Consider the following 16,942-nt stretch of genomic DNA (forward strand, 5'->3'; position numbering starts at 1 on the left):
AGCTGTGCAGTTTAAAGCACAGGACCAGCGGCTAAAACATAAAATATATCTGACTGTACTATATACTATTAAATAATTATCTGGTGTTTACAAATACGTATGTACATACACACATGTAAAATGTGCAGCAAATATGAAGTGTGCACAGCACCTTGAAATACAGAAGAGTTTGTGATCAAGTGATCTATAAAAACAGCCACATTAAGATCCTTTAAAGTTTCTACTGATTAAGAAAACAAATGATGAAATTACTTTTTGCCCCATTGCATAGCGAGTTATAAAACTGGCTTCTACATAAAAGTATGTCTAATTTTTTTCAAACATTTTAATTTTTTAAAAAATAGTTTCAAATGGCTCCTTCTTCGCTGTTCAATACAAAGAAATGGGCTCATGAGGCTGGTAAAAATGACCAGATTTAAATTTTCTCTTTCTAGTTATGAAGATTATTTCCCACAAGTTTGGATTCAGCCATCCAGTTAACATCTTCTGAAATATTTAGCAAACGGTTCATCTTAAGTCCAATATTGCTCTAATCATTTACTGTGACAATTTTAATCACTATTAACTGCTGATGCATGTGCTAAAATTCATACTTCTCACCCTCTGATGTGGCATCTGAATCTTTCCTGCAAACTTATTACAGATTTGTTTTTATGTTGTTGCTAGAAAAAATGATATGAAATAAATACAACAGGTCAGAGAAAAATCTTTACATGAAAAACAGGGAGTATTTTCTAACTGATCCCAAATTTTAGACCCCATTAATTTGTGTGCATCATTTGAAAGACATCCTATTCAGTTGTTCACCAGTAAAACTTAGAAGAATATCGCAAGGATATGGGACTCTCAAAATTTGCATCTTTCCAAAGAAGGGATGAGGTAAACGAATTAAACTATAGATTTGTAAGTGATGACAACACATGCATGTCAGAACTAAGGAAAAAATACATAAATGCTTAAATATATTTAACTGTAATTGCACCTTTCATTACTGCTGCTAAGGTGAAATTACTTCCTTACACTGTTTTTTTATATTTAACTCAAAGAATGAAATTTATTTTTGATGAATATTATACTGATTGCATTCTTTAATAATGAATGGCAAGCTACAAAAAGACATTTCCCTCTTTTATTCTGCAACACAAAGTTACATAGGATGACAACAATCATATTTTAGACGTGTGCGCAAACACTTCCCATGAGAAAAACAGTGAACATTTTCATGTAACCATGAGCTATGTGACAAATCAGTCCAGTTACTCTTTAGCCCCACATCACTGAGGCCTGCAACAGTTAACTCAAACTAACTCTGCAGTGAGGACGTATCTATATAGCTTGAATGAGATGGCCAACTGCAAAATAACACTCCAGCAACAGAGTTATTGTGTTAGGAGCACAGAGTAAATGCATCCCTACTGCGTTACTAGCTCAAATATGAGGAGCACCTGAGCTTTGATTCATACCTTCCCCCCATCCCCCATAGGCCAGCTAGCTCAAGTTTAAAGCACTCCCTAACTCAGGCCAATTCTAATTTTGTTATTTTCAAAAGGAAAATTCTTACGCATTGAAAATGCATGGCCATAAAGCAGATACTGCCTGCATCAAGAAATATCCGTGTATGTAATATTACAAACATTGACTTTTTGCTTGGGTGAACATATCACCATCCAGTTTTGTTTGAGGGAATACTGCCCTCTGTTATGATGTGGTCAATATTTACCTCAGCTTTGCTTACTAAAATGGATATTTCAAGTCTATACATCTTTATATTCATTTCAATATATTGTTCTATTCCCAATAACTTAAAACTCTATGATACAGTGTCAATTTTGATGCTCTTTCCAGTGAGGCATTACTGTTAGGAGCAACACAGTTTAAAAAAAAAAAAAAAAAGAACATATCAAAATACATTACGTTCTAATGTACTTACATCAGTGTCAGGCCCTTTGTCTGCACCAGGACAAGAAAACGTAACAAATTCATGGCACCTCTTGTGAACCACAAAACAGCAAACTAGTTAAAAAAAAAAGGGGGAGGGGGAAACAACAGTTAGAGTGGCACAGATTTACTAAATGTTTACTGTTGAAACAAATTTAGTTTCACTGAAATCAGTGTATGGAGGAGGGAACATCAGAAAGTTAGGATACTTTGGATTAAAAATGACAATTCTCCATGATGTTTACATGTGCGTGTACCCTTTTTAGTGCTGGTATTACAATTTGTCTATTATTAAAATACTGCAAAGTATATGAAAGTCATTGTTTGCTCTGCTACAAAAATGACTTGGGGACATACTATTATTTATCTGGTTACAGAATTGAAAGAAACTTCTCCTGCTATAACATGATGTAATATAGGCCAAACAGGTCTTCCAGCGTTGGCATTTTATTTTATGGAACCCTTGGACTTTTGAGGATAGGCCTACTGAAATCTTTATATCTTTTACTCTATAGCTTACAGCTTTTAAACAAAGGAAAACCCAGCCACTTGGTCAGAACCAATATTTTCCTGAGGGAGTTATAGCATTACATGTTAATGTTTTTATATTCCGCACCTTAGCTGAATACAAAATTACAAGGATATTACTGCTGTTCGTGCAGTCTTATGAAAAAGGTGGCTCTCTTGTGTATATACCTTGCAAACACTAGTTATGTTACATCAGTCAGTGTATTCTCTCTGGTAACTTTGATTTAAGCATCATCACATTGCATAAAACGTCCTGTTAGAACCATTTTAGACAGTGCAATGTGTAAGGAAACTCCTCTAAATCATTATATATAGATTACACTGTATTTTATTCTATGTCAGACTGAAAGTTCTTGATTGGATTCAACTACTTAATAATTCAGGAAGAAACTATGGAGCTTATTTGTAACACTTAAAGCCATAAAAAACTTCAGACCATTCTACTTCAAAAATGCTCTACCTTGTTACAGCTAAAGGAAATCCTAAAACAAATGCAGAGATGTCATAGCTCTATAAATAATTTTTCCTATAAATACAGTGAGTGAGGACAGGGCAAGTGGGAAGAGGAGAAAGAGTGAATGGAAAGAGAATTCACAAATTTGAAGGCCAGAATGGGCAATAGTGATAGTGCAAGCCAAGTAACTTGTTTCAAAATCTGGACTTTGGAGCATACAGAAATATAGACATTACCCTGTGAAGATTGGTGCTCTGTTTACAACTGTATAAAGTTTTTGCTTATTTAAAATTATGTTAGGAGCATTATTTTTAATAACTCTTACATTGCTGTGGTTAACCTTTGTTAAGCCTAAAGTTAAAAGTAACTTTAACTCTTTAAATGCGCACTTGGACTAAAAGCCCCACAACTGTTGATTGGCAAACTGGGTCAGGATTTGTCACATTAAATTCAGTAATGAAGAGCTTTTTCAAAACTTAAATGCATGTGAGTATTTACTTTTTCCTTATTTAGCTTCTCATATATTTCATGTGGTCAGTTGGCCTGTCTATCATGGGACATAAACATGTCCACTGTTGGCTCCACTTCAGACATTCCCCACACTTCCCCTGAAAATTTGTCACTGCCAACAAGAATGTACGGGGCCTCCTAATAAGTACTCATGGGTTTAAGGAGATGCGTATTTGAAGCAGGAAAAGGATTTATTTCTTCCTTGCAGAGCCTCTCTTTGCCCACAACAGTCAATTTTGGCGCCTTTTACAGGCGACGAGAATTGTCCAAGAGGAAGCATAGCTTTTGTCCTCCCTAAGTCCTACCCCACAAAGGTGCACTATTTGAAGTCGCCAGAGCCACTTATTAATCAATTCTGAGGCAAGACATGTCATTAAGCTGAGTCACAGCTGTAAATCTCTATCAGTCTCTGACAGAAAGAGAAATCTAAAAGATCTCCGTGGTTATCTGAAAAACCCATAAATGTTAGACACATTAGAAGTTATAAATACTGGATAATACGCAAAGAGATATTATATGCTTCATTATATTCTTTAGGTTGGATGGTGCATAAACTGTCTTCACCAGTAATGAGAACAATATACTTGATAATCAGTCCTCATTGCTATTTTCAAAGACATAACATACTTCAAGACTATAAAATTACAATCTCAATATGTAACTTTTCATCAGAACGAGTTTCATGACAATTTATCTGTGATGGCTTTTATGCTGTAAGACACACATGAATAAACAGTAAAATGCTTTCTTCATGCATTCAAAAGTTGCCATCATGCATACAGCCGATTAGTAAAATTTACTGAAGTAATTTGATACAGAGAACTATGTTTTCTAGTCCCACTTGGCTATTTGCAGCCAAGTGTTCAATAAGGTCTGTTATCATATTCCTATAAAATCTTTTCAGCTTCATCAGCAATCCAGTGCAGCGCCTCAATACATATCATAATCATCAAAATTTAAGCAAAATTCAACATGATCCGATAAAGTAAAATACAAAGAGCTAACCGCCTTGTCAACAATGTGAAAACAAATAGCCACTTATAAAATGATATAACATCAAATCAACAATGTGTCCTGTGGTCCTTTACAGCTTATAGAATGGTTACTACCTGTATCTTAGGGTAGGACAGAATGTAGTATAGTACATGTATTATAGTGGCAAAAGAGATCATGTTATGATACTTCTCGTGGTAGTGATAATAGGAGTTACTAGATAGCTACAACTGTTTTCAGTGAAGAGGAAGCCACGGTACCCACAAAATATCATGCAATATTTAACATCAAATATTATTTAATACCACTACCTATTATGGGCATGGAAGTCAAACATCCATGTAGTGATTAGTTAGCAAAATGTGATAAATTCATCCTTGATGCAGTTTCATTTTGTATGGACTTCAACTGTTACACCAATGATGAATTCGGCAGTTTGTTGACTAAGTCTCTGCATAGCTCGAAACCTTGTCTGTCTCTTCTACCAAACAAAGTTGGTCCAGTAAGAGATATTATCTCATCCACATTGTCCTCTCATATCCTGGGACCAACAGGGCTACAACAACATTGCAAACGTTAATTTTAATATGCAGTTAGCAAAACTGAATCACTTGAGAACTAATGTTCTCTAACAGTTTGCCAGCTCTATTTTTATAGCAGATCTATAATACCACTAATGAAAATTCCGCATTACCATACCTACATCAGTGCACATACACAGAGCTATAATTTTATTCAATTCAGAGAAGTGAAATAAAATGGTTCAAAAAGGGATAAATGAGTACTGAGAGAAAAAAGTTTTCTAGCAGTCAGTGATCTCTGCATGCTTTGAGGGCAAACTAGACAAATGCAATCCATTCTGTCACAAAGGATGTAATGAGTCTGAATACTGCACTTCACATAGAAATGAACAGTGAAATATATGTACAAAGAAGTTGAAGTATTAAATCTTTCAGTAGGTCGCTACCTTTTGGTTTTAAGGAAGTACAACTGCTCGGTTGCTAAAGATCCCGCGTAGCTGAAATACATTTAAAACATGAGGTCAAGTGTGTCATTTTAAAAACATATTTCACTGTTAACGTTCAGAGTCATAAATCAAGGTGCAACCTGACTTATGTTCAGGAGAGCAAAGCCTACTGAAAATGTATTAGCATATTTAAGATTAAGAGGATTATCACAATGCAAAAGAATGCATTGCTTGTAATGGTTTTCTGTCTCCTCACATAAAATAGGATACATACCCAATAAATAGTGTACGTATAAAATATATTTTCAATATGTAGTCAAGGGACTGACATGTTTATTCATACATATAGGACCAATTAAGTTTGTATTAGACATTACAATTCTAATGATACTTCATTTTTACTGAACAAAGTTTTCCATTAATGTGCAGACTTGTATCATGATCCTGCACAAATTAACGTAGATCAGTAGCCCCATTCAACTCAATTATTCTGTTCAAGTGCATAAAGTTTCTCAAATGCATCAATATTTTTAGGACAGGGGCTTCAGGTTGGTGATGTATTTGTATATCATACAGTTTCTCATAGACGAAAGTGTCAAAATGTTACCATGTAACACAACATTCTCTTCAATTGCGTTTAATAAAAGAGTATAAATTCTTTTCCCGGTTATTGAAATAAAAGTTGTTACATTTATTTTTATGCTTTGAACTTTGCTATAATTTATGTTGTTGTTTTTTTACATGAACTCTCCTATCTGGAATAGATAAATTAAATGTCATCATAAATTTGGGCAGTGGGGAGAGAGATGGTACTCTCTGTAGCAGTGCAATATCTGGACTTCAATGTCTTTAGTAACAGAAAAATCTATTGTACATTATATTTGCATGTTAAAATAAAATTATCAGGTTCAGTTTTGTATCTCAGAAAACAATATTTTTCTGGGATCCACTGTAGAGCTGTAAGAAAACAAACAAACGTTTTATATGCAATGCTAAGTAATGGCACCTTCCACATACTTCATGATTGGTTTTTAGCTGAGCATTTCTAGAATGCTCAGACTAACATTTTAATAATTTCTTAACAAGTAGAATGTGTTTTCTGAGGACAAAACACAAACAAAAAGCAGTGTACACATCTTCTATTTAAATAAAAGTTTAATTTATCAAAATCTAGTTCATTTTGAAAAGCCGCAGAGTTACAATTGAGAGAACATGTACAGAAGGTTAACAGTGAAAAGAATACAATTTTAGTTTTATAACAAGTTCAAGATCAGTCATGGAAAAAACATGGTAGGAAGAGAATTAATTTGAATGACAAATAGAGCAATGAAGTGTAAACTGAAATTTATGAAGGAGGTGGGGACAGGTTTTGCTAGAACAGTGACTGCCTTTGCTCTGTACTTCATTAATTCAATCCAACTCTACAACTTTGAGATTTGGGAATACCGGGCAAAGAGTCATGCTCTCACTAGCTGCCATAAATTTAACAGTTCTCATGGGAACAGAGAGAGGGATTTCACAACATTATATTGTAAGCTAGGCCATGGATACATAGATTCCAAGGCCTGAAGGGACCACTGTGATCATCTAGGCTGATGTCCTGTATAGTATAGGCCATACAATTCCCCCATAATAATTCTGTGAGCATATATCATTTAGAAAAACATCCAATTTTGATTTTAAAACAGCCAGTGATGAGGAATACATCATGATCCTTGGTAAACTGTTCCATTGGTTAATTACCTTCACTGTTAAAAATGTACATCTTATTTCCGGTCTGAGCTGCTCTAGCTTACACTTCCAGCCATTGGATCATGTTACAGCTTTCTCTACTAGACTGAAGAGCCTTTTACTAAATAAGATTTGTTCCCCATGTAGGTAATTACAGACTGCAATCAAGTCTCCCCTACAACATTCTCTTTGTTAAACTAAATAGATTGAGTTCCTTGAGTCTATCACCATAAGGAATATTTTCTAATTCTTCAATCATTCTCATGGCAATTCTCTGAACCCTCTACACTTTAACATTCACCTGAGCATTACAATTAGACCAGGGTAAGGAACCTCTGGCCCACTGCTTAATTTAATCTAGTTTGTGGCAAGTTCCCACGCCGCAGGCCAGAAGCCCCAAGCATCAGTGCCCTCCCTTCCCCATACAGCTCCTGAGTGAAGGAATGATCAGGGAAGCTCCGCATGCTGCCCCTGCCCAGGTGCCAGCTCCGCAGCTCCCATTGGTCAGAAACCATGGCCAATGGGAGCTGTGGGTGTGGGCAGCATGCACCATGCAGAGCCCCTGGACGCCCCTCCGCCTAGGGGCCGGACATGACTGCTGCTTCCAGGAGCAGTGCGGAGCCAGGGCAGGAAGGGACCCTGCCTTAGCTCTGCCGTCTGGGAACTGCCTCAGGTAAGACCTGGCCAGAGCCCACACCCTGAATCCCATGCTGCACTCCAACTCCCTCTAAGACCCTGCACCCCTACCGGTACTCCAACCCCAAGCCCTGAGCCCCCCACACACCCAAGTTCTGCATACTATAACTCAGAACTTTGTTCCTTTAACCATGCAAGTCAACTAAGAGCTAGATAAAATAGTCTAATGGAAGGCAAAGAAGAATAACTTTCAATCCCAAAGAACGTGAGCTGTTTTTAAAGCACGATGAAAACAGCTAATATTTTGACAAAGAAAAAGAAAACAATGTAACCTCTCTGAAAAACAAACAAGGAAGAGAGCTTATTCACTAAATTCATGATTTTATGTTGTGTTGAAACAATTTTTTCCCCCCTCCCTGCACTCTTTTGTTGTTCTTTTTGTTTGTTTTGGTTGGTTGATTTTTTGCTGCCAATGTAATTAAACTGGACCATGAAAAAAAATCTAAAAATGTATCTGGCTATTTATGAGATGAGACATTTTCACTTGCCTTTTCCACCAAACCATTCATGGACATGGAACAAAGTTAGAGATAGTATTTCCTAAGTATGACAAATATAAGGCTCGACTAACAAAAATAAATGAAAACCAAAAAATACAGCATACATTTGGAGGCCTATATGTACTTCCACAATGCATAAGGTGACCAGATGTCCTGTTGTTGAGCTACCTATTACCCTGCCCCCCCACCAATCCTGTTTTTTCACAGTTGCTATCTGGTAACCCTAACAATGCAGTACCCAAAAAAAAAAAAAAAAAAAAAAAGGGACAGAATTTGATTTACACAACAATTTGTTTGTGATTCAGAACACGCACCTTGTAAGATCAGATCTGCTAAATTCATTCAAAACACAAGCTGCTTATTATCAAAACATTTAATTGAATCAACAGAATATTCAGAAAGCATTTGACGTGCATTTCTCAAGAGAGCATCTCTTTCTAAAAGATATGCACTAGCTCAGCTACAAATTATGTGCTTGATGCAGGAATCCCTGGGTGAAATTCTCTGGCCTGTGTTATGGAGAAGTCAGATTAGACGATCACAACAGCCCCCACATTTAACATTTATGTATCTGTGACATCAGTTTATTATCTAGTTTATGGTTCTTATATAAAGCTAAAGTTTAACTACCAGTCCCTAGGTCTAAGGAGCTGTTGTTGTTGACACTAAGATAATAAGACAATTTACTGATATTTAACATTTTGTTTCATATACTTCATAATGATTTTTTTTTGAGGAACAAGAATATGTCAACAAAAAATTCCACACCATCCACTTAGATTAACTAATTTTGACTCATTTTATGGTTTTAATCAGGCACAACTTTATTATTAGATGTCGGCAGATAAACCTGAACAGTGCAGGTAGCTCTATATTCATTCAATGGCAGGCTTCCATCAGCTTCCCCCCGCACATTTTTTTTTTCCCATCCAGGTCCCCCAGCCAACCCATTGCCAGGTCCTTACCATTGCCACCCCTCGAACTAAGGTTATGGTGGGCTATAAGAAAGGGGGTTTGGCTCCTTGCTGTACCAGTCACAGGCGCACCAACCGTCCCCGCTCCCCAGTTCCGCTCCTTTAACAAACACCTCCTTTTTAAGTCCTTTACCAAGCCATTTATGTGGTGACTGTACATCTTCCTTAATGAATATCTGCACTGGACATCTGCCCCACACTTACATAATTAGCTGTGACATTCCCTTCCCTACTCACTGTAACAAAGCCCTCCCTGAACCCTGTGGGGAAGGTGAAAAACCCCATTCTACCTAGGCCAATCTAGTGGTGAGGGAAAAGTTCCTTTCCAGACGAGTGGCTAGTGTGATGCCCATGGCAGGTCCTAACCAAACCTGGTATTTTGCCACCCCAAGGAATGGGAAGATGGGTACCTGACCCAGGGAAAATGGCTTCTCCTGATGGGTTTGACCCTTTTCGACTCCCCAGCTGATCTGATCCCTGGGGATGGGTCGACGTCACCACGCTGACCCACTCCCCCTTTTGCAGCAGCTTCTGAGCCTCTCCCCCTCCCTTGCCCATAAAGTGCTATCTTCCCTCCCCCCCGCAAGCTGGACAATGGGCCCCCTCACTTAAGGTACAGTACAGTGCGGTCACTTCCAAAGTGGTTCGAATGGGATGGTGGACAGGTTTTTTGTTTTGTTTTTTTGTTCAACTTTTTTCAATATATAAGTGGCATTAAAATGCATTGGTTCATCATAGATATATAATTAAATATAACTGTTTTTCAGTACTAGGTGATTAACATGTTTAATTAACATATTTTAATTAACCTGCTAGTTAATATATTTTAAAACACTATTCATTTTCCCAGTGTAGATAAAGTATACTCATACTGTATAAGAAACAGAATAAGGATAAAAAGAAATAAATAGAGACAGGACAGCAGAGCATTAATCCAAAATTAGGTGGAAATATAAACAACTTTCTCCAACCTCAACTGCATCTCTCAGTATTTCATAGAAGAATCTATCAAGTAATTTAGCAAAACCATTTTTAAAATGTGCTGCTTGGATTTAGGCTCCTAAATCCATATTTAGGCACACACAAAAAAGGCTTGGATTTTCAGTTCACTGAAAGTCCATGGGAATGCTAGCTCCATACCTTTGAAAAGCTTTCCAATATCATACTTTACAGGGGTTATCTTGTGGACAGACATAAGAATTTACGATGAGGTACATAATATTAACTCCCACCAACTGCGTAATCAATATAAGACACTAGTATGTACGTGGATATATAATTAGTATCTTATTCTAATTTATCTTACTTAGGGCTTCATTTTATGGAGCCAGGCTGACTTAATACCATGAACTAAAACTGTTTTAAATCTAATGTGAACAATTATGCACAAATGAAGAGAGTTCTGGAACAGAATGTTCTCAAACAATATGAAGCCAGTGGAAGAGAGGTGGGGGGGGATTAACCTATGGTCACAACATGGATGGCTACGATGACTAAATTAGAATTCACTTTTCCTTTCTTATCTCAATCTTGTCACACAGCAGAGATGATATGCCCTCCACAAGTGCTGATACAAAAAAAGCCAGTGAACTTGAGAGAGTTTACTTTGAGAAACAATTATTTGTACGGAATTATTTTTAATGTTCAAAATGAAACCAACATCATCATTTTATTAAAATATGGTACATATAACAAATTCTAAGCAAGCATGAATACACTGTATATTTCATAACCCAAACCACTGTATGGATCTGAATAAAGCATCATCTATAAAGCAAGTATCTCACACTTATTCTATCTAGGTTTTTATAAGGTTTCCCATCACCATGGTGTCTGAATACCTTCCACAAAAAATTTTCCTCTTTACATTCTGCTTTTTTCACTACACAAGGAATCTATCACTTTCTTAATTTTAAGTTGCAGCAAAGAAAGATCATACCTATATTTCAGTATGGAAGCTTTAAAATAAAGCATGTTACTTTCAATGTGCAAGCAGATCAAAGTGAAACACTTCAATAATAATTTATTATCATGCTAAATGTACATAGCAATCAAGATTTGTTTTCTGCATTTTTTATCTCATCTTAAAAATCTTAAAACAAATTTTGAAAATAGTATCAGAGGGATAGCCGTGTTAGTCTTTAAGGTGCCACCGGACTCCTCGTTGTTCTTTAAAAAAAAAAAGGTCTTCCTAGATTTTTTACTGGTTTGCAATTTATTCACTAGACTCCCTGAATTCTGCTGAAATACAAACCTGATTCCCTCAACGTTTCATAACAGCTCATTTTCTGAGGCGGTTCTAATAGTTCTCTTTCCCTTCTCCAATACATAAAAAGTCCTTCAGCTTCAGGAAGAAGCAAGAACCGAGTAGGGTGTTTTAAAGTATGTTTTTACTTAATTTCAGGTTATAGTTCTTGACTGCACTGATGTCTCATAGTTCCCTACTAGCCTTATTTACAGCCTTACACTGTCTGACTTCAAAAAGCTCTCACTAAGCACACTTCAGTCTTTCACCACCTGTTTTTTCCACATAGCATCATTCTATGCTGTAATGGTTTCTACTGTTTCCATTTTCTGCATGGCATAGTTACATATTTTGGGCATATTCTTCATCTGGTGTAAACTGGCATTGCTCAACTGACTTCAGCTGAGCTAGGCTGATTTTATACCAGCTGAGGTTTTAGCTCAATGAATACTGTCCACTTCATAGCCTAGTCTGCTAATCTGTCTAAATCCCAATGAATCCTGCAATTATCATTTGGGTAGTTTGTTTCACTTATTGAAAGATCACTGACTAGCAATTGCTATTAATATTACTCACAGCTGAGACACATTTTAGGATCCAAAGATATTTTTGACTTCCAACTTCCCTCTCTAGTGAAAAGAAGAGGTTGATTTAGGCTTGCATAAGCAGTCATGTGGGAGGGTAGTTTCTTTACATCCTTCATTACAGTCAAAAAAGAATCAGATTTTTTGTCTGCTTTGACAACTGCTTACTTCTGTAGCAGTTGTCACCTACCTTTGGAGATGCTGCAAGAACACCTACATCAAAAAGACTGCACAATCTTTAATTGTTTCTCAGGAACCACATCATCACTGGAAGGGAACTGATTTGGCTATGTAATGCTTTCCTGCCAACCTGAGATCCCACGCTACTTAGCCCCAACTCTACCTCTAAACAACTTGAGTTATTGTTATGAAATCATCACACATTTCTGGTTGTTTCTTTACCCTCCTCCTCTAAAATCTTTATCGTGTTCAGGAAATTTGCATCTATTTTATAAATCAATTACATTTGGGGATTTGCATTTACATGTTTTTAATTACTACTGTTAAACCTTTTGAGTGTGTTAAGAAATATTTTTTTATATTGCCTGTGACATGACATAATGCTTCCCTGATTTTTTTCTTTCAAATTTGTTGTACATGTTATAGGCTATTTTAATTTATTTGATTCTACAGGGACAAGTGCGGACATTTAGCTAACTGCAGCAAGGGTAAAGGACAGGTTTCTTACAGGCTCACTGGATTTGAGTTGTGTTAATGGCTTTTTTAGCAACACTGCCACAATAGCTTTGAAGAAGGTGGAAAGCTGGTGCAATTTACACACTGAGCGATCCTGAAGATGTAAGTTACACCATGTCCCTTCTAGTAAGGCCCCCTGAAATTACTCTCTCCTTCCAAGACAACCAAGGAGACTGCATGCTGAAGTGCAACCCTGGATGTCTCATACAGCTTAAAGATGCATTATATGGATGAGCACTAACCTGACACCTTTTCAAGATATCTAGCAGACAAACTAGACATTCTCTTGAAAGCAAAATCAATATGCTCATTGTATCACCAGAAAATATGGCTTGTATATTTAGTGGATAAATAGTATGTCAGGAACAATAAACTTGTCCATGATACACCACTGATTGTTTAAATTTTTATTAAAAATGCCAAAAACAGCTTCTTCTCAGTAAATAACAGGCTAAATAAAAATAAAAAAATCATGAGAAATGTTCTTGCCAAGGTCCCTCATAAAATTGAGCTTTTTAGCCCACACATTATATGTTATCTTCATGTTATATCTCATTACGTTTGCTAAATCCACTAAAGTTAATTTTTAATGCTGTGTTTAAAAGTTCTCTCTAAAACAACAAATTTTTCTACAAAACATCCAAAATGAATGGCCCAATTCCTCTTTTGTCCAAAGAGTAAATTGTCATCACTGTCCAAAAGGATCCCCATCAAAACCGATGGACCCTTATAGGAGACCCTATTTTAGGGTCTTGAGGATTGCCTTCAAGAAAAGGCTTTGTTAACTAATAGAGTGGCTTAGTAGTCTTCTCAATGACTGTTGATCAATGCTCGGGCAACAACTCAAGTAGCTTATGGATAACCAACATAATCTATCAGTGACACTCCAGAACATGATGAATAAGCAAATAGGAAACAACAAAGTGGAATGATCCAGGAAAATATGCAGGGAGAATTAGCCAAATATAAGGAAGAAATGGACTGAATCCAAATTGTACAGGTGTTCCGTATATTTACAAAGGATCCATTAGACACATTAGCTATTAAGTGGTTTTTATGAAGCATTCGTAGTTTCATTCTAGTTCCTAGTGGACAGCCTCTACTTTACCACCAAGGAATTGTATTGTATTGATCTGATTCTCGACCTTTTACATGATAAACTCTATATTATGGCTGATAGTATGGGGGCAATGTAGGAAGAGTATCTTTTATTGCCATAACACATTCCATCCAGTATTAAATTAAAGGATTTCGGTTTCAATGATATCAGTCTAGCACCTGGGGTAAGAGCGCTCTCTCTCTCTCTCTCTCACACACACACACACACACACACACACACACACACACACACACACACAGAAAACTCCCATTGAAGTTTGCACAAATAAGAACTGAGGAAGCAGTGAATAAAAATATCAAGATGTGACCTTTAATGCACTTAAGTGGAGTGGACGGTACTTGGAAAACTAGTAGTAAAGATATCAATAAGCAACATAGAAAGAAGTCGTCATAATAAAGTGTAGTGCACATAAGTAAAATCAACTGTCAGACTAACACTCCCATACATACTTTCATACAAAAGGTTTAAGTGCACTCTCTTTCAAAAATGTATAGCAAGCTTATATTAAGACTACACATTTCAGTTCATTTCCAGATGTAGCACAGTAGCCTGTGTTTAGGATTATCTGAACTAACAGTTGAGTAATCATAATAGACTAATTTGATTTAATCAACTATGTAGTGAGTTAACAAGTCATTATGGAAATGATGCACAGCTCTCTCCCAGTGTCCTGCTTACATATTATCTTTGTAAGCAGGGGAAAAAAGCAATCAGCATCACTGCAAGCAAAATACTCAATACTTTCAAAACAAGAATTGTTAATTCTCAGACTGATCACAGAAAATTATAATAGAGCCATCTCTTAATGCACGATTCCAATAAAAAATAAAAATGATTGTTTGCCATGTGAAAGCAAATGTATGTGTGTATGTATACACACACCACTTAAACCCCACTTCAAAGCCGCACAAATTCAATAATTAATGCCTCCAAGCCTTGAACTCAAAACTAGTGTTACAGGTGAAACTGTTGTGTAGGTAGTACACATGGATAACTAACTTCTTTATGAATAATTTCTGAGTTCACTCTTAGGATACTAGTATTAAAATTATATGGAACATAAAACTAACTTCTGAAACCATTTCCTTAATCTGGAAACAAAAAACATTTTCTATAACATATGGCCTTCATTCTTGGAAAGAAAGGTTTCAGTGTGAAACTTATGAGAGTTATAAGTCTATGAAAATAGGGACAGCGTTCCAATGATTAACAAAAAAGGATGAGAAATTATAATTTTAAAGTAAACGTGAGTATCATATATTAACTATTATATTTTCAGCCTCTTTTCAATTCTCAGATAAAGATACAAGTGCAGAACAATTCTAATTCACCATTAAAAAGCCCCTCTTCAAAAGCAATCCAAAAGAATAAGTTCCCCAAAGGATAAATCTCAGGTCTATATGATGCATGTTTCCCTTAACAGAGACCACGTGAAACATCAGCGTAAGAAAGGCAAAGACATAACATCAGCAGTAAGTGATGGAAGACAAATACTGAGTATTTTTTAATGTTTTGGCATATTGCGTTATTTAAAAGTAATAACTACCGTAACACAATTTGTTATTTGACCTTTATTATACTTCAGCAAAATACAAGTATTTATCTGGCATGTGATTCGATAAATAAGTTAGAGAAGGTCTAGCAAAGGATGGCATGAAATAAGACTACACATTTTAAGACTTTCTGAATGTCTGATTATTAATTATTACTGCCCAAGGCAGCCATAGCCATTTGTTCTGATCACAAATTCCCTAATATTTTTTACTCAATATTCCTTTACATCTTTTCTTCCCTCAGTTGCTACTTTAACTGTGCAAATTACCTTCAGTTATCACTATTTTAATCAAGACTCCTGCAAATTTATATCATGCATGTTTCTTTACACTTTAATACTTCAAATGTTATCTGATAGAGTTTTGTGTCTTGCATCTTAACCAGACTGATATTACATGCACAGCCTTTTCTGACTTTCGCAACAGTTCATTTGGTTTTGGGTTGCACCTAGCATTTTAATAGCACCTTAAACTGTTCATTAATATCTATCCTAAGCTTACAGCAATCCTACACCTCCTCCAGTATTAGACCTTGAGGAACTGTTTATGCTTCTGACCTTTGTCAGCTGAAACCAAAACTTGGCCTCATTCAGCACTACCAAGTGCTGCCGGAATATGCCTCTGGATAACCAAAGAAGCTGGAAATGCTCAAATCCCAACAATTTAACTCACTGGGTAACATATGTATTGGCTTAATCTCTACATTATTTGTCAAATGCTAACAGTGTAGCTGGCCCTGTAACGTACAGTTTAGAACAAAAAGACTGCCAGTCATCTTACTGCTACAGAAAACGTACCTAAGACCAGCTCATTCCGAAAGCCCAGTACATATTCACCTTCAGCCTTCTGGTTAGTCATTACATGTACCATAAACATCCCAATAAACTAGCCTGCAAGATATGAAACTCCTACAATGGGAAAAAGAATTATCTTTTGTAGTAGAAAAAAGAGTTATGTATTATAATACTTAGAACGGTGGATTGACTTTGAGGCCTACAGTATAAAAACAAGTTTACTTGCTGCATCCCCTCCAAGGATGAAAGCTACACACCCATTCTCTGCTCTACTTAATTAAGTAGCTAATGAGCTGACCTTTCATTAGTTGGAAGCATCTGCCAGTCCACCTTTCTCCCTTCATTTGTAATGCACTGGCTACGGTGTATTTCTCACCACGGCCAAGCATAAAGTAAGACCACAGAAGATACAAATCTTATCAGTTGAACTCAGAGGAGAAACTCCTTTAGGGGTAAGCGGTAGGACTGGCATTTTTTTAAGTCAAACTTCCAAAGATTTATTTTCCATTGACTAATAATGAAATCTTGCATTACCACAGAATTGTTAGCATAACAACTGTAGTGTTTGATATTGATTTTGCTTTCAAGAGAATGTCTAGTTTGTCTGCTAGATATCTTGAAAAGGTGTCAGGTTAGTGCTCATCCATATAATGCATCTT

The 16,942-nt window shown here is 36.3% G+C and overlaps 1 protein-coding gene across 4 annotated transcripts in view; it reads right to left on the bottom strand.

Moving 5' to 3' along the window:
* The window catches only part of PRKCA (protein kinase C alpha), a 315,869-nt gene that overhangs the window by 177,183 nt on the left and 121,744 nt on the right, over positions 1 to 16,942 (bottom strand). For all 4 annotated transcript variants that reach the window (XM_050920648.1, XM_050920649.1, XM_050920651.1 and 1 more), the window contains one exon: positions 1,931 to 2,013. In XM_050920648.1, coding sequence (XP_050776605.1) covers positions 1,931 to 2,013 — 83 coding nt within the window. The remainder of the gene's footprint in view (positions 1 to 1,930; positions 2,014 to 16,942) is intronic.

Source organism: Gopherus flavomarginatus, chromosome 12, assembly GCF_025201925.1.
Source record: "Gopherus flavomarginatus isolate rGopFla2 chromosome 12, rGopFla2.mat.asm, whole genome shotgun sequence".
Classification (NCBI taxonomy): domain Eukaryota; kingdom Metazoa; phylum Chordata; order Testudines; family Testudinidae; genus Gopherus; species Gopherus flavomarginatus.